The sequence below is a fragment of the Chiroxiphia lanceolata genome, chromosome 1 (assembly GCF_009829145.1).
Source record: "Chiroxiphia lanceolata isolate bChiLan1 chromosome 1, bChiLan1.pri, whole genome shotgun sequence".
Taxonomy (NCBI): Eukaryota; Metazoa; Chordata; class Aves; order Passeriformes; family Pipridae; genus Chiroxiphia; species Chiroxiphia lanceolata.
The window spans coordinates 57,681,959-57,707,131 of NC_045637.1; the positions used below are offsets into that span (position 1 = coordinate 57,681,959).

General features: G+C 35.0%; 1 protein-coding gene and 1 long non-coding RNA gene across 2 annotated transcripts in view; one reads left to right on the forward strand and one right to left on the reverse strand.

Moving 5' to 3' along the window:
* Nucleotides 1-23,372, reverse strand: part of LOC116780302 — a 34,663-nt gene extending 11,291 nt beyond the window's left edge. The window contains exons 1-3 of the long non-coding RNA XR_004354412.1: nt 23,215-23,372; nt 19,205-19,311; nt 10,930-10,980 (exon numbers count right to left, since the gene is read on the reverse strand). This is a non-coding gene — a long non-coding RNA (uncharacterized LOC116780302). The remainder of the gene's footprint in view (nt 1-10,929; nt 10,981-19,204; nt 19,312-23,214) is intronic.
* The window catches only part of CCDC102B (coiled-coil domain containing 102B), a 48,128-nt gene continuing 30,671 nt past the window's right edge, over nt 7,717-25,173 (forward strand). The window contains exons 1-2 of the mRNA XM_032675044.1: nt 7,717-7,800; nt 24,551-25,171. Of these exons, the coding sequence (XP_032530935.1) occupies nt 24,563-25,171 (609 nt within the window). The 5' untranslated portion in view covers nt 7,717-7,800; nt 24,551-24,562. The remainder of the gene's footprint in view (nt 7,801-24,550; nt 25,172-25,173) is intronic.

Here is a 25,173-nt window from a genome sequence, read left to right on the forward strand (position 1 = left end):
ATAACAGGTTAACAAAAAACAGAGTAAAAGTTTGCAAGAAGAGATTCTTGCAAACCAAACCAACCAAAATTACACCGATCCTCTCCAAAACAAACAAACAAAAAATAAACAGGCACATTCTTAACTTTCTACATAGAAATGCACTCTGGATTCCAATTCTCCTTTAATCCTGGGAAAGGACAACTAACCTAATCAAAGTGATCGCAAGAGTGTGGAGCAAGATCTTAAAGATGTTCTTGCTTTTTAAGGCCTCTTTAACTGCAGTTGACCTATAAGTAGTACTAACACAGTAACTTTCAACATCTATATGCCACTAATGCTCATCTTAGTTTTGGGCTACAGGAAAAAAATCAGGAACACATCTTTCTTTGGATATTATTTATAATCTGATGATTCAAAGACCTAATTATGATAGCTTCTTTTCTGAAATAGATACAGATGAAGTCCAGATATTCAAACCTAAATGAAAACATCTTTTTATTAATAACATAGAAGCTTCCATCTTGCCAAATATTGTCACTTAAAATGCTGAAGATACAAGAAGTTTTCATTGAGAATGGCAGTCTTACAGAGTGATAGTGTTGCATGTAAAAATGAAAAAACCATTGCTTTTTAGCTTAGTAACTGTTTTTACAGTGCTTAAAGTTTTTGTGGCAATCATTGTTGCTATTTGAATGTTGAGTACAGGCAATAATGTTATTCTAGTATAGAAATAACTACTTTTAGATTAGAATGAAAAATTATGAATGTGAAAAATTGGAAACAATTGTTTTTTCAGAATGGGATAGACAGTGTTTATAGTGCAATTTCAGACATTTTCCCTGCTTCAGATGTGGTCTGATGAAAAACTAGTCACCTCATGTTGCTGTTACAATCTGCTATCTCGAGCAGGGGTATTCTTGTGAAAGACACTGTTATTCTTAGGATATGAGGGGGGATGGGGGGAAGAAAAGGTTGTTTCTAATGCTGTACTTATTAATAGCAGCCATATTCTAAGCATACAAAGTAGTGCCTCATTCTGCAGCCTTCTCAAGGGGATGTTGAAAGATACACTTCCAACAAGATACTTCTTGTACACTTCATTGCAGTATTTTTCAAGCATTTCCAAAAAAAATATTTTTATTTTAGAATTGATATCTGAGGAAGAAAAACTGAGAAATCTGAGCATATGAAAGATTCATCAAGGAATATATTTTCCCTGAAACTGTGAAGCTTCATAATTATTTTAGTGTCGGACCTTTCCCATTTTTTATCAGAAATATATGTAGAAATTACTTGTTAACTTTTATATGAATGCATTGATTAGTACTGATTCATTCAAAGTCAGACTTTTGTGTTTGAAGGTGACAAAATGAAAAATCATGCCAAGACTTTTTCTTCTTTGCACCCACATATGCAAGTCTTTCAAATCACTGCTTTCCTGGACAAATCTAAACCTCACAGCAGCAACCCACCTGTGTGCTTAATGAAAGGTTTGGTAGTGTAAAAAAAAGAAAATGCCTCATTTATTCTCAATTTGATTTAATATAAAATTCCTCTAAATTATGTTGCTGCTATTTCAACATTACATTATTTCAACACTAAACCGTAGTCATAAATATAAATTATGAAAGTATACTAGTATCTTTTTTCCAACCAGATGTACCAGAAACTTGTAATTATATTTTAATTGAGACTTTACTTGGAAACTATGCTGCTGAGTTATTTTTAAAGTATGGAAGGGGAAAAATTTGTTTAGGCATTCAGTAAAAAATAATATGTATCTCTCAAAAGGAGATCAATTGCTCTTGCTTTTTTACTTTTATTTCTCATCTTTAAACTCCTGGAGTGTCAGGCCACTTAGTCCACTCCTCCCCCCCCGCAATGAGCCGGGACATCTTCAACTAGATCAGATTGCTCAGAGCCCCATCCAACCTGGCCTTGAATGTTTCCAAGGGTGGAGCATCCACCACCTCTTTGGGCAAGCTGTTCCAGCGTTTCACCACCCTCATTGTAAAAAATCCACTCTCTTATATCTAAATCTAAATCAACCCTCCTTCAGTTTAAAAACATTACCCCTTCTCCTATCACCACATGCCCTTGGAAAAATAACCATCGATTGGTCAGGAGATACCTGGAATAAAATCAGGAACAGCTGAATTAACTGAGGTGACTAATCCTGATTTTCCTTTTTTTTCTTGACCATAAAACACTCAAATTTTGGTACGATGTAACGTACAAAATAACTTCCCATGCACAAGAATCTTCAAATTTAGAGCCTATTTTTACAACCTACTTTGCTGATATTTCTGCTTGTTGGGAATCGGGAGTAGTTCTGCCAAGCTGAGGCTTGTTGAAGTATACTTATCTGTAATGAGCAATCCATTTTCAGGTGTTACATGTTAATTTTCACTAAAGAGTGTAATGAACAACAGAGAGTCAAGTTCATATTTACAGAGAATCTTTAAGCTTGTAAGTAGTTTCACCACAACTTCGCTTATGACATATTTGCTACTGCAATACGAGCTGAAAAGTATTAATAGCTCAACATCAGCCAAATACAATACGTATTTTTTCCTGTTTCACGTCTAGTAAGCAGAGAAGTTCAATCAGCAGCATGAATCTGTACAAGATAAATTGTCTACATTAATCTGCTATCCCTGTTTGCACTCATGAATTGATCTAACTTGCACAAGTGAAGTCAGAATTGAAAACTGAGAAGCTGAGCAAACTATTACCTCTCGACAAACTTCTTCCTGTTATGCTTTATAACTATGCTAGAATAAAAGTAAGATTTTTTTAAGATGTTACTGTTTGATGTTGCTTTTAAGGTTTAGGATCTCTTTTAAAGTTATTCAGCTAGGATTGAGGTGTTACATGCACAAGTGGTTTTATTAATGATATCCTGTTATGTCTGTGTGTAACCTCTTGCGGTGGATTAACCCTGGCTGGACACCAGGTACTAAAACCACTGTATCGCTCCTCTCTTCAGCTGGACAGGGGAAAGAAAATACAATGAAAGACTCATGAATTGAGATAGGGACAGGGAGAGATCTCTCAGCAATTACCATCGGGGTAAAAGAGAAAACTCAGGGAAATTATTTTAATTTCTTTCCAACCCAGTCAGAGTAGGGTAATGAGAAATTAAACTAAATTTTAAAAGCACCTTCTCCCCACCCCTCCCTTCTTCTCAGGGTTAAGTTTATTCCTGAATTCTTTACATCCTTTCCCCAAGCAGCACAGCAGGACAGGAAATGGGAGCTGCAGTCAGTTCATCACATATTATCTCTCCTGCTCCTTCCTCCTTGGGGGAAGGACTCTTCACATTCTTCCCATGCTCCAGTGTGGGGTCCCTCCCATGGGAGACATGAAGTCTGCATGGACTCTTAAATGAACTTCTCTAACTTGAGTCTCTCCCACAGGCAGCAGTTCTTGATTAATTACTCCACACTTTCTACTGAGTGTAGTCCTTCAGGAGCAGACTGCTCCAGCATGAGTTCCCATAGGGTCACAAATCCTGTCAGCAAACCTGCTCCAATGTGGACTCCTCTCTCCAGAGAGTCATATGTCCTGTCAGGAGACTGCTCCAGTGTGGGCTTCCCACAGGGTCACAGCCTCCCTCAGGCATCCCACCTATTCCAGCATGGGCTGGAGGTGGGTCTCTGGTCCATCGTGGACCTCGATGGGCTGCAGAAGACAGCCTGGCTCACCATGGTCTTCACTACAGACTGCAGGGGAAACTGCTCCACTGATTGGAGCACTTCCTGCCTTTCCTTCTACTGACCTTGGAGTCTGCTGGGCTGTTTTTCTCACATATTCTCACTCCTCTCTCTGGGTGCAATCACTGTTGTGCAGGGTGCACTTTTTCCCCCTTAACTACAATTATCACAGAGGGGTTACAACCGTCAGTGATGGACTCGCCCTTGGCCAGCATTGTGTCCATCCTGGAGCTGGCTGGCATTGGCTATGTCAGACAAGGGTGAAGTTTCTGGCAGCTTCCCACAGAAGCCATTCCTGTATCCCCCTCTCCCCACTCCCCATCTAAACCTTGTGAAAGCAAAGCTTTGCTGTGTTTGCTTGTTTAGTACATACCAGCACTTGGAAGAAAATGAGAGAAATATGTTATCCCTTTTTTGCATTTCTAATTTTATAGAGAAATTCTAGAAAATATTTAGCCTGTGTCTTTTTCCTAGTCTGTGTATCAAACAGAACTGTGCTACGTTTTCTTACGCAGAGTAGTCTGTGTAAGACTCATGAATTGAGATTTTGGTGGTTTTGTTTAACTGTTTTATCCTTTCTGTAACTAACTATATCTTCATAGGTTTGCTTTTTTGTTATATAAGTTTGGGCTTCACTTTTGCAGCTGGAGAGATGGGATTCAAAATCACATTACATTTTTTGTCCCCATTTTCTTCTTCAGGCCTTGGAAGTACCTTCTGTGTCAAATTGTCTTCTATGTGTTTTTATCATCTCAGGAAGCATATTTGGGTTGAGGTACAGTAAGGGATGACCTCCTATACTTATACTTTCAAAAGCATTGTGGTGCTTATTGTTTCACTTGTGTGAAATTGTGTGGAATAATATGAAATAGTAAAATTAAAAGTTAGTCTCCTGAACAGACAACTGGCATATTTATATGTTTTTTGAGAACACTTGAGGAAGCCCAACTTCAAAAGGTTACAGTTTTAGTGCTTCATACCCCTCTCAATTTTCCAATTCTGTTAATAGGAATGTTCCCATTTATTGCCATTTGTACTTGAAGTGCTTTATTGGTTTTGGCTTTAATAGTAATGTAATTTAATTTCTTGTATCTGCTAAGGAAATTGCATCAATGCAGTAAATATTCTATGTTTTTAAAAAGACTTGCTCTAACTTCTTCCTCTGAGACAAATTATTTAATCTTCTTCATTGGCTGAATAATCCTAAAAAGGATCCGGTCTCTTCCTTTGTGACCCCAAAGGGATGAGTCTTGACATTTAAAAATTCAGAATTTGGCTTTCATGTTCTCTTAATGCTTCTCTATGGATCTTGAAAAAAGCAGGTCAGGCATGCTGCCAAAGTTCAAATGTACTCAAAGTGAAGGGACACTGCCCCACCCTAAACAGGGGTACAACAGCAGAGTTTACAACTAAAGCCATGTATGAAAACATATGTTCTAGATTTTTGGTGTTGTCTATAGTATTTTTCATGTTTTCTCAGTACAGTTTTCTTACAAAAATAGTGACCAGAGTCTCATTCTCTTGATGAACGCATGAATGTTCTTAGTATGAACTAAGAATTGTTTACATACTCAGAGACTTCTAGGAAGACAGTTCAGTTCCCTAAGTGGAGGACGAGTGTTAGCAAGCTTGCTTTTGGCAATGTCTTTTCCACAATTATTATGGTGACCCAAAGCAAGGTCAGTGGTCAAATGAGACTGAAAAGGAAGAATATATTTCCAAGTAAAAACACAAAAATACCTAACTATTCCATTTATTTTTTTCAATAAACATTTACAATTGCTTATCAAATGTAGCACCATAGGTGTGTCAGGTTCCTTCCTACCTTTCCCTAATAGTATTTCAGAGTAATTTCCCTGGTAATTCCCTGGATTCATGGAGGGAATTCAGAAACTAACTTAGTATGGAAAGCTTTTGAGTTTGCTGAGTTTTGATTTTTTTTCTTTTTTTTTTTCAATTTGATTCTCTCATCAAAGTCAATGATAGTTTTTATCAAAGTTTAGAAAACCCAATTCATATAGTAACTTCCCAAACTGACAGTATAATTTCTTAATTAAATTTGAATGCATCTTTTACAATGATACAAAATCAAGATTCCTCCAAGAATTGGTGATGACTACAGAATGTAACAGAATAGAAGCTGAGTTTTGGTTCACAGAGTCACAGAATATGCTGAGTTAGAAGGGATCCACAAGGATCATGGAGTCCAATCCTTAGCCCTGCGCAGGACCATCCCCAAGAGTCATACCATGTGCCTGAGAGTATCATCCAAATGCTTCTTGAGCTCTGCTGGTGGGTTTGGTGCTCTGACCACTTCCCTGGGGAGCCTGTTCCAGGCCAACTGCCCTCTGCATTCAGAGATTGCAGTAAGTGAAAAATGGTGGGAAATGAATGTCATAAATGGGTTTAAATGTGAACACTTACAAGTGAATAACATAATGTCTAAGTTATGATGTGTGTATAATTTGATTTCTAAAATGTGAAGAGATTTCCTAAAGTAGGGATAATGGAATGTAGCCAGAGAGTATTCTAGTGGGAGATGAAATCTATGTAGTTGCTAAAGAAGCCATGGAAGAGGCATAAAACAGCTATTGCTTTATTTTAATTTTTGGATTTGGGTTTTGTTGGATTGAGGGGTTTTTTTATGTTTGTTTCTTTTTAATTTGATACAGACTTGTGGTTTGGTTTTATTGTGGGGTTTAGGTTGGGTTTGTTGGGGTTTTTTGCTTTAGTTTGGGGTTGTTTTGTGTGGAGTCATTTTTTCCTTAGGCTTTTGGGGGATTTTTGCTTTGGTTTGGGGCTTTTGGTTTTTGGGGTATTTTTAATATATGTCTGGGTGGGTTTGGGTTTAGTTTTTTTGTTTTGTTTTGTTTTGTTTTACCTATTTTAATGAATGTCTTTTGCCTCTTGACCGTGGAATAGATTTTGTGAGCCATGGGAGTCACAGAATACCCATGTAATTGATGAGAGTGGGAGGATTTGCTTGTTCATTTCCTGAAAACAAATTTAAAAAAATTTTAAAAAGTCCAAGTATCAAACAAGAGAGGAGTCCTGTAGCTATAGCTACTATTCATGATGAAAAGACTACCTGCTATATTGCTGCTAAAACTGTTGTGATGTTAGTACAGAAGTAGAGCTATGTCCCTTAAAGCTACGAGAAAGGAAATCTGGCTTCTCCATCCGAGATTGTGACATAGGAGTTGTCAGTGTTCTGTATATTATGAGGGCTTTTTTGTTTTAATGAGAAATATTTAGCTTTTCAGTGCTATGGCAAATCATTTCAGCTGTGTCTAACTAGATCAGTTTTATGTCTTGAGGACCTGCTGTTTTGGTGGCCTGTGATATCAGCCTTGGGACAGTGTGTTATACGTTGTCATGTCAGTTACAAAAATCTTGAAGCTTGTATTCTGGAAGGAAACATTCCTTACCTTCTATTTTAATATATAGCTGTAAATTTTAATGCGAAATGAGCTTTTCGAAGTCTATATTTTTCCAAGTTTCCTCACCATGGTCTATTCATATCTCTCATAATCTAGAGTTTTTCATAATAATGTCCAACAGCCTTAATTGCTGAGTTAATTATGAAAATGCATGTATTTGCAGGACCATATATCATCTAGCTGACTAAAAACTTAGTCTCATTATAAGATATTGAAAACTCAGGAGGTATACTAAGAGCAAGTAGTGGTTTAAGAATCCACTCAATTTGGTTGGGTACTAATACCTCTGATTAAGTACTGTGATTCAAATAACTAATTTCATTTTATACATAATGTTTGGGGGACTGGGTTCACAGTCTTCAGTCTAGAAAGGGGAGGAGGGGCAAAAAAATGAATATGTAATGCTCAGTGAAGAACAGTATGTAAAAAAGTTTTATTTTCTGTAAATGACTTTACTTAAAAGAAAAATGTGGTTTTAGTTTTGATAATGTCTGACCAATGAGAATCTTTTTCAAGTTACTGTGGAGTGGCCTTAATGCTGTAAATAATCCAATTGGCCAAGTCCCAGTACAGTGCAGATGAGAAAAGGATGTAGGAAATTCAGTTGTTTACACATGTGTCTGTAACACTGAGAAGCAATAGGAGCCCAGAAAACTCAGAGGGTAAGGGGTCTTAAGCTTGTGGGTTTAATGTTTAATTTCTATATTTCTCTTCAGGGACAAAGCATGAGTTACTACCATGCTGATGGTAAGGAGGAAAATAATCTGAAATACCCAACAAAAGTACTGAAGATCAGAAAACAGTGTTAGAAGTATGTTGCTAAGTTATATTTAACTAGATTTTTCTCTTCTGTCTTTTTGGCTACTATTAGGTAGTATTAGTTTTAACACTCCATTAAATATAGCTTGTTCTTCAAATCCTTACTTAATCAGGTAAATTTTCAAATTTTTCAAAGTTATTTCTTATTTTTCATTTATAAATTAGTATAAATGTAGAAATTTCAAGGATTATACTCTTTTAATACTAAAACCCTTTTTTAAAATCAATTTGTGAAATGCATCTGCAATAGCATAAATTGGTAAATCTTTGTTACCTTTTAATAAGTGTCAGTATTATGGAGATAAGTGTAGTGAGAATACCGTTAGGAGTTTGTAGAAGTTCATACTGCAATTTTTATTTAGAAGGCAGTGTTTACACAGTGTTTCTATTTTCATAAGTTATAAAACTCATTATTGAGTTGTATAATCCTTACTTCCTTCAGAAAATATCTGAAGATGGGGTAAGAAAGAAGTGTGTTTTTAGCTATATGATATTATTCTAATGCAATGAAATGTGTTTATTCAGACTCTGATTTGTTGATGTTGGACAGAGATATTTAGTTTGTCATTTTTTTCAAAGTCAAGTAACGGAGATGGTATGAGACTATGGATGATCCATCACCAATGAGAACAAGGGTCAAATTCCAAAATTAATGTTGATGAGTTCAGTAAGAATATATAACAAATAGTTCTAATAGGCTTCCTACGGACTATGTAGATAGTTGCATTTTATTTATCATTGTTCTCACTGATTCTTAAAACCCTTTTATGAAGCAGACTCTGTTATAAATAGTCCTATGGTTAGAATCCTAGCTTTGTTTTAGACTACCTATGCTAGAAAAATTACTTTTGAGTTTCTGAATGTAGTTCTTTGAGTAATAAAATGAGGATAGATAGATTTCCAAAATATGTAAGGCATCATTTATAGAACTAGTTGTATCGCTTCCAGAGACATCTACAAAAAACTAGTGAAAAATGTGAAATTAGGTGTCTGTCTTTTTTTATTTATTTGTATGTAGAAATTTTGAATTGCAGCCACTCTTTCACCTTAAATATAAAGTACTAATATCAATCTTGGGTAGATCTGAAAAATAAATCGCTTGAAAATGAATATTCTAAAGCAGCTGGTAATGAACAGACTTAAAACACTGTCATTGACTTCAACACCAAGAGGGGTAGATCTTGGTTTTGTTTAAAGTGTATCAATCTGATATTCGTGGAATCATAGATTCACAGAATGGTTTGGGTCGGAAGGGACCTTAAAGATTATCTAGTTCCAACCCCCATGATACAGGCAGAGACAATTCCCAGTAGATGGGGCTGCTCAGGGCCCCATCCAGCCTGGCCTTGAACATTTCCAGGGATAGGGCATCCGCAGCTTCTCAAGGCAACCTGTTCCAGTTCCTCATTGCCCTCAAATAAAGAATTTTTTCTTATATATTCTACTAGCTGACTCTTCTGTGAGTAGAAGAGACAAGTGTTACCCACAATAACAATTCTATATTGATAGCCTTTATTCCATTAGAATCTGCTAAATTTAACAAAAAGAAATATAATTTTTTCTTTTCCAAGTAGTTTTTCAGAATAAAAAGGCATATCTATTTCCACTTTTATTAAACAAGTTTTATTTTAACATTTTCCTATATATATAGTAAACAAGAACATATGGACATTTAAGGTAACATGCTATCAGGAAATCTTCTAGTGCAAATATAGATTTTTGTCACCTATAAAATATTCTTACAATGAAGTATGTATTAGTTTTATTTAAATACCACTTTCTTCTTATATTCCTGTAAACTCTTGGTGTCCATCCTCTTTAATGATTTTCTATTCACTAGCTTCCTTGCTCTTATTCTGCACTTCTTTCTCAGCTTTGAATTTTCCACTCCCCTTAAATCAGTGAGTTACAGCGCTAATTGAAAACTGAACATTAATCTCACAATTTCGTAAGGGTTACTTTAATGTCAAAGATTTTCCTGCGTCCCCAAACAAAGAGATGTTTATTGCAGTTACAATGATGTCTGGTAAGTTTTCTATATGACTAAAAAATTAGGCAAATTAGCTTCTAAATAATAGTTTTACTGTTATTAATAGTCCATTTCATTTGTAGAGACCCTTATTTGGCTTTTTTTCCACATAGTTAGAAACCCCATTTTCTTCCCCCTGGGTATTTTTAATGTGGTATTAATAGAATTGTACAACAGAGGTTTACTTTTTATTTAATTGGGATAACATACAGGTGTATCAATATATAGTAGCTACATTATCTTGGTATTAATTTCTTGTTAAAGCTGCTAGAAACCATATTCATCTTTCCTTTGAAAAAGCAGGTCTCTAAGCAAAGGCTACTTTTGCTCCTATTCCCTTATTAATCCAGCCAATAATCTTTAATAGACTGGTTTATTGTGAAAATTATCCTCCCTGAACAGCTTGATTCTCTACTCATGCTGATTTAAGTAATCTTGGTCTGATTTACATTGGGTTAAATGAGACTCTGTGTATGCCAAATGCAGTCTTTTTTAATGTCAATCACATTACTGGAGGAATACCAGGGAGGAAATGCCATGAAAGTTCCTATTGTTTTGATTATTTTTTTAAAGTGTATTTTCAGTTGACTTGAAGTTTTCTCCATAACTTTTGTGGGTATCCATGTCGGCAAAAGGATGCCAGCTTCCCTTCTGTCTAAAGGACAATATTCAAAAGAATGTATGCAGAAAGAGTCAGGCTGAATAACCACCACTTATACAATTAATGTCTTCACTTTTATTGGGAGTACTCGTTGTCCTACAGTGAGTGGTCACTGAGAGAAAAAAATAGAGATTCTTCTCTATGCATTTAAGTGACCTCTAGGATGCAACAGAAGGTACTTTGTGATTTATTTTATGTGATTAGTCTAACAATTCTGAAATCATGGTTAAAGTGACAATATGAATTATTTCTTAAGTTTTTTTTCCCTCAGAGAAGACTTACTGAATTTGGAGTCAACACAGGATGGTACCTTGCAGTATTAGAGTCCTTGAGCTGTTGAAAGACATAAGATGGTGTTAAAATACTAAAATATTTAAGAAAAATCAAGAATAATTACATTTAAATGTCCAAGTAACAATCTATATGTAAAGAATATTCTTCAGAGACATAATTATAGAAGAGATGGCTTCTGAAACTGTTCTGAAAAAACTGAGAACATCTCTGCAGAACAGAATTGTTAATTCTGATGTAACTATATCAGAGTAGTTGAACAAGTCAAAGGGATATGCTCTGACCCAGAGAAAGCACAATGTTCATCAGCATTCTTACTTGTCTACTTATGTGGGTGGGAAAATCACTTGTTTCCAGATTGAGCAGTGTTTTGAAGAAAAATTGTTTTGTGTCCTAATAAGCATTGGAATGTTTTATGTTGTCATCTGAGACAAAGTTTCAGATATCTGCGATTAGTTTTCCCAGCTCCCAGTGTTATGAAATTTCTTTTTGAAAGTAGGTCATGTTTTGAATAAGAAAGCATCATAAATGATTTCGACTCTAACAAGACAATTCCTGATCTCTCATACCATAAAGCATCTGGTTTTAAGATACTGTCAAGAGGTTTAAAAACCTGAAGAATTTCTCAGTGTATAAACGAGGACTAGAAACTTAACTTTTTCAGGGATATGCCATTACATCCTCACACATTGGAAAAAAAACCAAACAAACAATTCACCTCAGTGTTGTTTTGTTAGTAAGTAAAAAAGCACCTGTAAATGAAATTGAAGCTATCCAATTCAAACAATCTTTCCAACTGAGTAACATAGAAGAAGCTGTTAGAAATGTGGTATAAACTCTAGAAAATAAAATTGTCATCATTTTTGTCTAAATTATGAAGCTTCTCTACATTTAAGTGACCTCTACTGTTTGGATTGACAGGTTTTAATATTGCATCTGAACATTTCCCTGTTCGGTAAAGTGCTCTTCAGACTGGATAATGTCTGTCTTCAGTTGCCTTTTTCAACTTCATTTTGAGAATGAAAGAAGAACAGTTGACCTGACCTGTAGCCCAATCTGAAAAATGTGAGAAAAAAACCCCACAGATCTGTGAAGTCCTCAGAGCCATTTGGAGGTAGCTGAGCCTCCTCAACTATACCCAATAAGAACTTACAGTTATTCTCACAAAGAGATTAATTTGGCTTTTAAACATAAATAAATAAAACAGTAAATAGTAGAATGCTAATATTATCAATAATTGGGAAAGGAATTTAATCACTGAGAATGCAACATGATAAAATTGTCTTTGGTCTAAATATTGTGTTGTAAGCTTATTTATAGCTTACTTGCAAATATTGATGTCTAATGTATCTTAAATTTTTTAACAAACACCCTGGATGAAAATGACCAGCTGAATGAGATGCTTTTAGATTTCTTGTCTTCTTTGACTTTTAACTTACAACTGGCTTTAATGCTTGCAAATTTTAAAGTCTTCTAAAACCAATTATGAATCACATGCTTAAAGGCAGGTCTAACCTTGTGGAGGATGTATGTTTTGAATATTATTTCCCTGCATTTCTGGAGTCTTCCCTCTTTCTGAAAATCTCAGAGCAAATCTATGAAAGATGCTCTTCTATGTCATGTTGAAGGGCTGTCTGTCAGTTTAAGCAAGATAGTGCATGTGTGTGCTGACTGAGTTGCATATTCTGTAATAACATACTGACAACTTGGGATTGTGTGGAGACTTTTCAGATTCTCTGAAAAGTCGTTGACTGACAACTGGCTCTGTTGTAACTGAGCTGAGTGGTGCAAAAAGTTACCTTTCTTAGCTTCCTCGTTCCCTGTAAAGGGTCTATGACCCTTTTAGCACTGCAGTTCATTTCAATATGGGTAAAAAATTGTCACGTTAACACTCACTGAAACTAACTTACTCTGCATCCTATGGAAACAGAGGATTAAGACTCATGCACTTGGTTATTCTTTACCTTAGCTGTGGAACTTCCGAAAACCAAAACCAAACCAAACAAAAAACCAGATACCATTTTAATGTGATTAAGAGCAACTCTCATTGTGCCTGAAAAATAGGATACCTATAGGTGTTTTCATAAATCACACAGAGTTCACTTGCATCTTTAGCCATAAGCATTAAAAAGGTGTGTTTCAGTATAGTGAAATAGTATTAACTAATATGAACACACTATTCTTCTGAAGCAATACTGTTTCAAGTTTGAGTACAAATACTATTGTTCTAAAGAAATCTCTCTGTGCTATTCAGGAGATTCCTATTAGACCAGATGTTTAACTGATATGAATGAATTTGTATTAATTAACCATAATCTTATTAAATACACTCTGAATTCGTTATCAGTTGAAGTTATTATTCAGATTGTTATTCATAGCTTGTTCCTAATAGTCACACAGAGCATCATTCAGGCAATATATTCCATACGAATACCAATCTCCACATAGAATCAATGAGACTAGATTGGAATTTAGGGGACTTGGCTACTTGTTTAGTTCAGAAGTTTACACTAGGCTTTGTAGACCTGGTTGTAAGTTGGTTACCCTGAAAAGATCTAAAAATTTGACAGTTCATACTTATCCTAATTACCTAGGAAATTTATTTTGCCTTTTTTTTTCATTGATCATATCCTAATAAAAGGTGATAATCTCAAAGGGGAGCTAGCCAAGAAAACTGTTGTGTCTCAAAAGCCATAGCTACATAATTAAATCAGATTAGCTTTGGTTTGCTTTTGCTTAATACTTAATTCTGTTTGAGACTGTCTGGGAAAATTGTTCATTTCATACACACTCCCGTCCCTCCCTGTGTAATCTGATTATACAATATATTTTTTCATATGTAGTGACTGAAGAATGAGTATCAATTCTACAGACTCAAATGTATAGAAATTATAGTTGATATATTATGAAAGTTTGTAATCAAATGAAAAATTCTTGAGGAAATGAAGTTACTATAAATTATGTTTAAATCAGTACTTCAGAGCTTCTTTTGGCTTTGTGGGTAGTAAATGACAACATCTCTATGTATAAATATTTATATTACTCATATTTAACCCTAAGGATTTGAATACAACTTCAAAGATGTGAAGAAATATCAGCTTGTCTCTGCAAAAGACTTGAAAGATGTTGCAAGGATACGTAATAGCTTGTATTAACGAATAGACCTAAATCAGAATAAGTATATAATACTGGTTCTCATCCTGAAGAAATAGTATCTGAACTGGTTAGAGTTTATTGAAAGCGGCAGACAAAAAAAGGAAAGAAAGAGTAACATCTGTTTACATTTACTGGAATCTGACTACCTTCCAAGTTGTCTTTTTTGTGAATGTGTATGTCTACAGTATGTATATATAGTATGTACACGGTGTATATAGTCTGTATAATATTATGTAAGATATTCATGGCTAGGCTTCGTGAACGAAGATTTGGGAAGGGCTCTACCCACGTTTGTTGCAAGTGTGTTGGTGGCTAAAAAGGCCAACACGAGATAGGTATCACCAGTTGCAAAAGGCACAGCAGAAAGACTCCTTAGATGGTACATTCTGCAAGGCACGATTCTTTCTGCGTTGTCTTTTCTCCTCAAGGGTGATCCTGCGTGCTTTCTCAAAAGCATCAGCAGTGTTATAAATGATGTGTCTCCAGACCTCCCGATTTGAGGCCAGAGTAGACCAGTTATGATGTTGATCAATATGGCCAAGGCTGAGATGTTGTTTCAGGGAGTCCTTGTATCTTCTTTTTGGGGCTCCTCTCTTGCGGCAGCCGGTGGCAAGTTCACCATAAAGCAGGATCTTAGGGAGGCGGTGGTCCTTCATCCTGGAGACGTGCCCTGCCCAACGCAGCTGTGTTCTCAGCAACATGACTCAATACTTGTGACTGTTTCCTGTGTTTTAAAACTAATTGAAACAGTGAAGAGGATTTTACCTTAAAGTGAATATTGAGACATGGGGAGAAAATGGTCAAAATGAAAAAGGAAAAACAGTACATAGACAAGTGGATCAAGTTCTTTTCTGGTGCATCTCTTTTCAAAGAGAATTACAGCATTTCATTTTTAGTAAGAACCTTTAAGACCACCCACCATTGGTAACAATAATGTAAGATTTGCTGTGAAAGAATTCTTGTCCTAATTTACTGCTTTTAATTATTGGCACCTTATGTCTTAATGTAACTCAGTAGAACAAATTGTCTTTACCTAGGGGTGTTTTTGTTCAGTGGAAAGAAAAAAAATGGTCAGTCTTAAAAGCTTTTAGCCATGCTAGTTTTACCTCTTCTGTGATCAAGTTCTATTAGCATAGAAAGTTGCTACTATATTTTACAGAAGCAACTCACACATTGAGAGAAATATATAATATCTCGTGGTTAGATGAATTACAGTAATACAAAATTTTTCATGGAGAAGTAAACGCTTCCTACAAGTCACTAATTGTTGCTATTACAGGTACATTTTTTTCTGGATTGTTTCCACCTGTCCATAGAACTGACCTTCAGCCTGGGAAGTATCTGAAAAGACTTGATTATCTTGTTCACCCTTTTCTTTCACGCACACTGCTCTCATGTTCTCAGTGTCTGTTGGCAGAACAGATTTATGGGGATAAAGCCTTCATTCTTCTTTTTCCGTGTGCCTTACAGCTGGTTCTTGAAAACAGTGCACAATTGCTGCTTCTAGGCAGTTCAGTGTTGTCTCAAAACTGGTTTATTTCTTATGACCTTCTCTACTTACACAGTGTTTTGTGAACCATTTGGCTAAAAGTTATATATTCTGAGATTCACAATTTGTTATCTTCATTTCCTCTCAATTCCTGATTGTTAGGGCAATAACTGGAAGTAACAGGCAGAGCTCCTCAGAAATCACACTGCTCAGAGAATCATGGAACGGCTGAGGTTAGAGGGGACCGCTGAGATCATCTGATCCATCCACCTTGCTCAGAGCATCTTACTTAAGACTTCTACATAGCATGCCTTTGATTCAAAAGAATTTCTGTAACACTGGAGATTTTTTCTCTAAAATGAGCAGGACTACTTCCATTTGGAATTGTAAATCTTATTTCAAAGGATTAAGTTATGGGAAAGGATAGCAAATGAGAATAAAGTGGCAATGGGACTGTCATGGCCACCCTCAGGGCCACTTTTTTTTCTACTTGAAGAAAGGCTACTTCATGTTTCTTTTTGTAAAATTATAAATTATAGATATGTACTTTTAACCTATGTGTCTTCATGTGAATTATTAAAACCTTCAGGAGAAGCAAACTATGTTAGTAATAGAAAGAATTCTTCTTCTGGAGTCAGAGAATTTTTGTTTATTACAATGAATACTGGAATATCAGGTAGCAGCATACTTAGTACTGTTGTATAGTGTAAAATGCTTATTCCAGCATTATGGTAATTGCTTTCATTTCCTTTGATTTCTGGATAGTCTGACTAAATCGGAAAAAAAGATTAAGCCATTTCTGAGTCCTCCTTTCACTTATTACTCCCTCTGTGGTTTATTGCCTTTCAGTGCTATCTTTACTATGCTCATCCTTTACCTTTTCTCCTGGGAATTTAGCTATACATGGACAGCTAATATAATAATGTACTTCCTGGGGGTACTTCAGAAACACCTTGTTTGTCACAAAGTTTTATATGATACTAAAATGCAATTTTCCCTGCAGAAATGCCAGTTTCCTGAAGTTACTTTCTGGTATTGAACTTTTTAGGTCTGACAGAGTAGTTAACAAACCTTATTTATGGATTTTTCAATAGAAAGACAAGTTCAAATGTGGGTCTCATTTTTTGCCTTTTCTCTCTCTGTCACATTATTCTCTCTCATCATTTAGTGTTGATCAATTCAAACATGAGGTCTGACTCCATTTACTCCATTTTTGCATAGATTCTATTATCAAGTGCTTACTGATATTTGATCCTACTCTTTTTACTGCCTCTGGAGTTTTTAATATCTCTTGAGATTTAATTTATTTATTTGTTTTAAAGGCAAACGTGTTTATAGCATAATGAAATAATGAGGAAAATAGTGACATTCAGTTTTCCCAAGATTATATATTTGGTCCTGTAGGAAACATAGAAGACTACTCAGCACTCCTCTCTTTACTGCTTCCTCTCAACCGGTCTAAATATTTTGGTTTTTTTCTCTTTCAGTTCTATCATTTTTTTGATTAAAACATTCCTGTCCTTTAGGAACTTTGAAAACTAAAGAACTTGGAAATTAGGATTTAGGCCTCACATTGTCTCTTACACTTCAAAAATTCAGGCTGAGGATGCATTACAGAAGGAAGACATGGTTGAATAATTTTAATTGTGTGTATTAGGGTATTAATGAATTGTGATTTCATTTGATTTCATAGATTCACTTAACAATCCATACTGTCTGAATTGATGCAGTAAGAAAACCATTTTCTTTCAGACACTTCTAAGATTTCATGTTTGGACAAAAAAATCCAAAAAACCCCTCACTGAAACAAAACCTCAGAAACCCATAAATATTTATCTTTGGGAAGTTAGAAACATAACTTTGTTTTTTATTATTTTCATAGCATAAGTGTTTTTAGTTACTAGACATGAGAAGTAAACAAAACAGGATTTGGAAATAAATTAGATTTGTATTGATATTTTGATATTAAAAGGAAGCTAGAGAAATATAAATGAGGAAAAAATTATCACATAACTTCCAACAGGAAGTAAATAATTTACATTATTTGTCTCTTCAGGCCATTTTTGGCTTATTTTTAGTTATGACACATGTAAGGAATACAATGTTTGGAAACAACATAAACAGCTTAAAAATATACCATATGGTTTAATATTGTTATGATTTATAACTGTGGAAAAAATAAACAGAATCATCTTTGGCTGTGCATTGAAAAGTCTTGAAATCACTATCTTTTCATTTTCATATGGAATTGTGATAATCTGCATATGATAGTCTGCATGGTCTTTTTGGATCTCCCAAATTTACGGCACAGTGTGCTTTGTAAATTAAAATTTATTTTATGAGCTTATGACCTCATTAGAAAAAAACATAAAAGAACGAAATACTCTGCCTGAGAAAACCCCCCCCAAAACATGCAAAGACATCACACATTGGTGGAATCATCTTTGTACAGACTGGTCCAACACATGAACTCACTAATTTATTATTTCACTAATTCACAAACTCTCTAACTTACGAGTTCTCTAAATCATATTTTCTCAAATTGTTTACCAAACTGTTGGTGAGAGCGCTCATTTTGTCTTCTCCATCGTGGTGTGAGTGCCCCTCCTATCACACTGACAAGCACAAAAGTCTCAAAAGTCTGCTTGCTGTTGGATCTGCTTCAAGAACTTTAGGAATAACCTTAGGCATGTACACTTTCCAGGTAAGAAGTTTAGTCTACAGCGTTTCCGTGAGTTAGCAGATTCTAAAGAGACTGTCAAGTAGTTACTTTTTGAAGATGCAGGAGATGATGGCTGCAGGTGATAGCCCTTATCTGTCCCTATCCACTGTGTTCTATGTACACGCTGCTCTCACGTTGACCTAGTGACACTGCTCTCAGCATATGTCAGACTTTAGCATGAGCGGTGTGATCATTATTACCATATTATTACCATATTTTTACTTTTCTTTCCTTTAAGCATTTTCCAAGTCATTCTAGTTATCCTAACTTCAGTTTCTCTTAATATTGACAATTTTTTTGCTAGGGTTTCAGTAATAAATTAATTCAATTCATATACCAATTAAAACCAACAGAGTTTGAATAATATCTCTTATACTTCTATGCCCTATTGGTCAATGACTTTGTAGCCACCACCACAGAGATGGTCACTGTTGTCAGTACTAGTTTTCTGCCATACAGAATGTATACATTGGTAATGTTCAATGTACGATCATTGTCATTAATTTTGGAACCATAATCATAGGCTCTTGTCCATCATGCAATTGCATTAGGTGAAAGGAACTTTTATTAATAAGTTATCTGGATTGTTTTTTAAGATTGCATAATCAGGAACAGATGGTAGCTTAATTTTGTCCATTTACATTGACTTGCACAGCAATTTTTCGGAATGTTTATGAAAAAATTGACATGTATTGTTTTCTCATTGTGAACAGTTACCATAATTTTTATGGTCCACTAGTGCATGATTACTTACCTTGCATGCCAGTAGTGCCCATTTCACTCTGTTGTTGTCACAGCCACATACAGCTTCATGTCCAGTGTCACCACATATAGTTAAATTCAGGTTAACTTTAGAATTTAGGATTAATGTAATATTATTACCTACTGTCAGTACTCACCCTTGTGGTGTTGCAGATGATATTCTTTCTGTAACTGGTTTTGAAGTTGAGTTATGACTGATCTGCGGTACCTTAGTTGTGCCATGGGCAATGTTAAAAGGCAGGATCTATTAGAGACAATTTTTGGGTATATGTTCCAATTAACAGTGTTGTCATGGTGATGTGGTAAGGACAGTGAGATCTTGGACATAATCCAAACCTCAGTTGTAGTTAACTTGTTCCCTTTTTCATTGTGAAAGCAGAGGCACACAGATAACCCTTGAGGCGGATGTTTAACTGCAATATCATTTTACAGATTTCAAGAGAGTTTTACTTCTGTTTGAACAAGAATTTGAGCAGCTACTGATACGAATCCCTTATCTATGGTTCTTCTTGTGGGGGTTTTCACTTGTGTAGCCATCCTAGACGTTCTCACAGATAGGATCTCCACATACAGTATTAACAGATTCATTCCTGTGTAGCTGCCGATTTAGTAGTTCATTCTGTCTGTCTACTGTCATGTTATTTTGAGGTTGATACAGTAGGCAGAAAATCCATTGTATAACATTTGAAACACACCAAGCTTGTCCTACTTTATTCTTAAAATGTTATTCATTATAAGATTGTGTTTCTCTGGGTAAGAGAAAAGTAGCAAAGCACTGGCTTAAAGCAGTAACAGTTGTGAGACCAGTGGTAGCTTAGGCAGGGAACATATTCCCTACACCACTATTTCTGCTCCTTTAAGGATGTGTTTCCACCATCCAGGTGTTTGCTCTAAAGGATCAATATAATACACATTAGAAGTTTTCCAGATTAATTTACCTTCCCTGAAGCTGGTAGAATGCTTATAATGTACCATTGTTTGACAAAAAATGGCACGAATATACAATTTGTTTTGCCAGAACTTTTGCTACTGGGTATTCTTTCCTATTGAAATGACCTTGATAGCCTGTTGAAATGAATCCTAAATCCCAGTGTGTCTAAGCCATTCCTGTAAACAGTTAGTCATTCTGCCTCAAAGTTTTGTGTAAAATTTTTCTACACAAATGATCAGTCACTTGATTATATGTTGCCAGGATTTTTAGGGATTTGGAAACTAGATACATTTTTATGGATACGTTCTTAGATTGAGCTATATCATAAATCACTTTCCAGTGTGATGGTTTTTTTCTGCCATAAATTTCAGTCACTTACTTAGCAATATTTTTTCATCCCATTCTCTAGCCACTGGTTGGAACCCTTAAGGGTTGCTAATTAAAACCAGCTTTACAACAGGAACAGCCATGCATAATTTGACCTCCTTTTCTTGAATTGATAGCTTGGTAGTTAGCAGCCCTTAGTAAAGAGCCAAGCTTTTTGACTGACTCTCACTCCCTTTGTTTTTCCATAATGACCCTGTCATCCCTGGCCATTTTCTCTAAGCCTTTATTGGGCTTTTTGATTGAATGGTGAACTGCAGCAATACAATGGAAAGTTCTGACTTTCCAGTAGCACTTAAAAAAGAACACATACAATGTCTACATTTCATTTTGTCCTATTAAATTTATAGATTAGACAAAAGAAAACTAACTGACTCACTCTGAAGCAGACATTTTCTTTAAAGACAGAATACCTTTAAAAAAAGTTTGGCTGAGGTCTTAATAATTAAGAGACATGTAACTAAGGGTTAGGTCATGCAATTAGTAAACGGGTGTTGAAAAATTATCCTCAATCTGCTGCCCTAGCTACTGAACTAACTGAAAAAGCTGAGTTCAGTGAGCAGGTACTAACATGGGGAAAGAGCACTAATACTTTTGTCTCTTGGTGATTTTGTTAACTGTGCTACCAAGGGTTAATTTGCTTCTGTTTGCCTATAACAATAGCTGGCAATAATAAATCAAGAGCTTTTCTTTTTCTTACTGTTGTTCAGAATCATTAAATAAATAAGGAGAAGTTTCAATACAATGAAATGTGGTTTAGAATTATGTTCCTTATCTTGTTCAACAAATGTTTGTCTTTTCTTTTTCTGTGAGAACTATCAGCGCTCTCACACGCTGTCTCCACCCTGCTCACATGATACAAGGAATGTTGCTTCCCGTATTTTGTTCATACTTATTTTAAATTATTCAGTTAAGAAAAACTACTCTAAAAGGGAATTTATCCTTCAATTGTTAAAAATGGAACTCAGAAAGTTTCACTGAAGAGAAAACCCCCTTTCATCCAATTCTTTAACTTTATCTTGTCTTTCCATCCAATTAGCTTTTATTAAGTAATTAAGCTCACTGAGCTCCATATGTTGTGCTAGCTAGTCTGGTGCTGCAAACTCAAGCTAACAACTTTAAAACTAGCTGCACACAGGTTTCTTCTTGTCAGTTTTCAGACTTATGGAATTTCTGATGTTTAGACATCTTTGTCTAATAACATTAACATATAACTTTCGTCTTTTAATTATCTTTATCATACAAATTAGAAATTATTCTTGTTCTCCCCTGGAACATAGATGGATATTTTATAGATGAGACCTTCATATAGATATATGAAGTTTTACAATGAAATACTTTTCTATGAGCTGACCATATACCAGAGAAGAGAGGGAGTTTTTTTAAAATACCATGATAACTACAGGGATGATTAAAGATTTAGTATCAACTGATTCGGTATTACAATTACCAGTCTTCGGTTAGCTGGACTACTTTTACATATTATTGAATAGTGCAATATTTTTTAAGAACATGAAGAGCAAATCGATATGAAGTGCAAATAAAATAAAATAAAAAATATATTCTAATAATCCCCTTGGAACAGTGAGATTTTTGACCATTTCAGAACTTTTGCAAAGATTAACACATTTTTCTAATTTCCAAATCTTTTCTTTCTTTCAAGAAAGATATTTTAAACTACTTCTTTAAAAATAGATATGAGCACAAATCTTAATAATTCATAGTTGTAAGAAAATTCCTGTTACCAACAATATTTGTATTATTTTATGTTTTAATCTTGAGTCAGCCAGCCACTTAAATGGGTTATGTTGAGATCTGTGTCTTGTAATGAAAAAATTATATCATTCTACCTCTAGTAATCTTAAGGAGGATTGGTACAAAACAGTTTGGATTAGATTTTCTGAAAAGCACATAGGGAAGTTAAGACTCCTAGAAACATCTCATTTTCCTTATCACCTCAGACTGAGCCAGTACTTCTGTTTTCTGGAGGAGGAGCAACTTATTTTAATTCTTAATTTTTTTTTAATTTTAGGTATGGAGTTGGAATCATCTATCCATGATGAAAAGTGCAGTCAAAGTTCAAACTATTAGAAGGCTAAGAGACTACTAGATTGTACAAGCCTACTTCAAATATTACACCTGTAAGTTTGATCTGACTGGCAGTGCCCCAGTCTTGATAGCACTTGAGCCATCACAGCGGAGAAGAGCAAGAATTCATGACCAGTGACTCTTTTTTTCAGTAGGTTACAGTTAAGTTTCTTCACATCCATAATGAAACCACAGCACGAAGATATGCTGATTCATGAAGATTTCTCAGGTCTTTCAGAGTTTCAACCACAGAAAAATATTTCCATTATTATCTCTCCAAATATTTGTAAACTGGGCATTCCCCAGGGTCTCCCTTCCTTTAGTGAATACGCAAAGCCGCTAACAAGATCCATTAAAAAATCTACTGATTATGAAGAGTGTAATAAACATTTCTGTAGATATAGATAGTTTGGTACAGAAAAAAAAAAGATAAAATTTAGAACCTCAAAAGTTTCAACAATTCGTTATATATTTATTATATTATTTAATATATTTATATATATTATTATATATCTAAAATTTACTTTAATTTTGTTTGGGTTTTTTTTTCATTAAAACTTTAGGAGGGCTTTATCGCAACCCAAAAGTTAAATTAAAAGCTTATTGTAAGAGTTTAATATGTAGCTATTTTAGCTCTACTGAGCCTCATACAAAATTATGGGTGGTAATATCTTTGTATTTTGGATAAGGCATATTCAAATTAAGTTGCTGGAAGTAGGTCAAGAAACATAAAAAAGACTTAACCTTGATGAAGCTTTGGCAGCAGCTGCGTTACATCTGTGTAGAGTTGCTCTGGGGGTTGGTGCTGAAGGGAGTTTGGAATGTTTTACTGTCCTTTTCCTTCTCTCATATCCATACTTCACTACAACAGTTCTCCATAAGCTTCTAACAAATCGTAAATAAATGTCCTGGAAATCATGGAAAAGTTGAAAACAGCTGGAAAACTGGAACACAACCTGCAAAAACATCTATTTAGCTGAAGTGAAACATGGCTGAATCTCAATGCCAAAACTGCTCTTCAGAATTTTGTTTGCAGCATTGACTTTCTACATTTCAAATGCAGGTGTTAATACTAATTACAGTAACAGATAAACATGATTTTTTTTGCAAATGGATATTGGAATATAAGAACAATTTCTTTTCTACTTTAAATAACTTGGTCTTCTATTGAAATAGCAAGATTTTTAGGTTTATTTATTTGTTTGTATTTTGTTTGCTTTGTTGGTTTATTTTGTTTTTAAGATAAACAAGAGGAAAAAACTCAGGGAGGTGTAAGTGATTAGTCTCTACAGTCTGTCCACATCAGCATTCTCTCAGCACAGGAGTAGGAAAGAAATTTCTGAGATACTTTTTTTTTCCTCTGGCCAAATGAGCAATAAATAATGAAAAGATAAATAATGAATAGGAAAGAAACAAGGTTCACTAGCAGAGTCATATCATCAAGAGGAAGGCCATACAGTACAGTAGGATAGCACTACATTTTCAAGAATATTGTAAGAATATGCTGCCTGTACATCTTCTGTAATGTAGACAACAAAATAAAGCCCCCTGTAAAAAAGCTTGATTTTTCTCACGAAAAAAAGAAAATGCAAAGGCTGGGGGGGGTTGATCACATTTTTTCCTTAGGTATGCAAATCACAGGGTAAGTTTTCCTAGTACGAAATTCCACAGTTTGGGGAAGAAAGGAAATGAATTGTGATTGTAGTTCTAGGCAAATGATCTCCTCTTACTATATATGTAAAATATATATTGATTCAATTTAATCTTGTCTTGAAGGACGAAAGCTTTTGTCTGGTTTCTTTAGACTCAAAAAAATTTTGACATGATTGTTTAATGACACTTCCTTTGCTAGTAGTTCCTAGCCAAGTAATAGGTATCTCTGTTTATGCTGTACTAGAAAAGTATTACATAAAGGATATTTTAATAGCTGTTTCTTGTTGATTAAGCACATTTCTAAAACATGAACAGCATTATTAAAATTAACCCATTATTATAGCAGTAAAAAACCCGTTCTGTTGGAGGTTATTCCTACAATCTAATTGAATAAAGCTAAATTATTCTCTGTCTTTGTCTTTTTTAGAAGTGAAATTAGATGATGAATCAAAACATGAACTTGGGCTCCATTCAGAAACAAATGGAAGAGACACACATTTTTGGGACTCAACCAAGACAACCTTATAAATTAGGTGGAGATTGCCAACCAGGTGACCATCTATGTAATTCAAATCTGCAATCTCAAAGTTTCTACCCATGTTCATCTCATTATACATATATGCATATGAATTACAGCAGTGATTGGGAAATTTTTGAAGCAGTAAAAATTCAGGAATTGGAAGAAGTCAAAGCCAGAGCTGCCCAAATGGAGAAGACCATGCGCTGGTGGTCAGATTGTACTGCTAACTGGCGGGAGAAATGGAGCAAAGTTAGAGGAGAAAGAAATAAAGCCCGAGAGGAAGCAAGACAACTGAGAATCAAATTAGACAGTGCCATAAAAGAAATTAGTATGCTTAAAAAAATAAATCATAATTTAATAAGTGAGAAGGAAAACTTAGAAAATGGAACTGCTTGGAAAACAGAATGCAGTTGCTCAGAAATATATTATGGTAAAAAAGATCGAAACCTGTTAACATTTCTGGAACCAGAACCTGTGAAAGAACTGAGCAAAATCATCAAAATTCCTGGGGCAGAAGACACAAAGAAGGT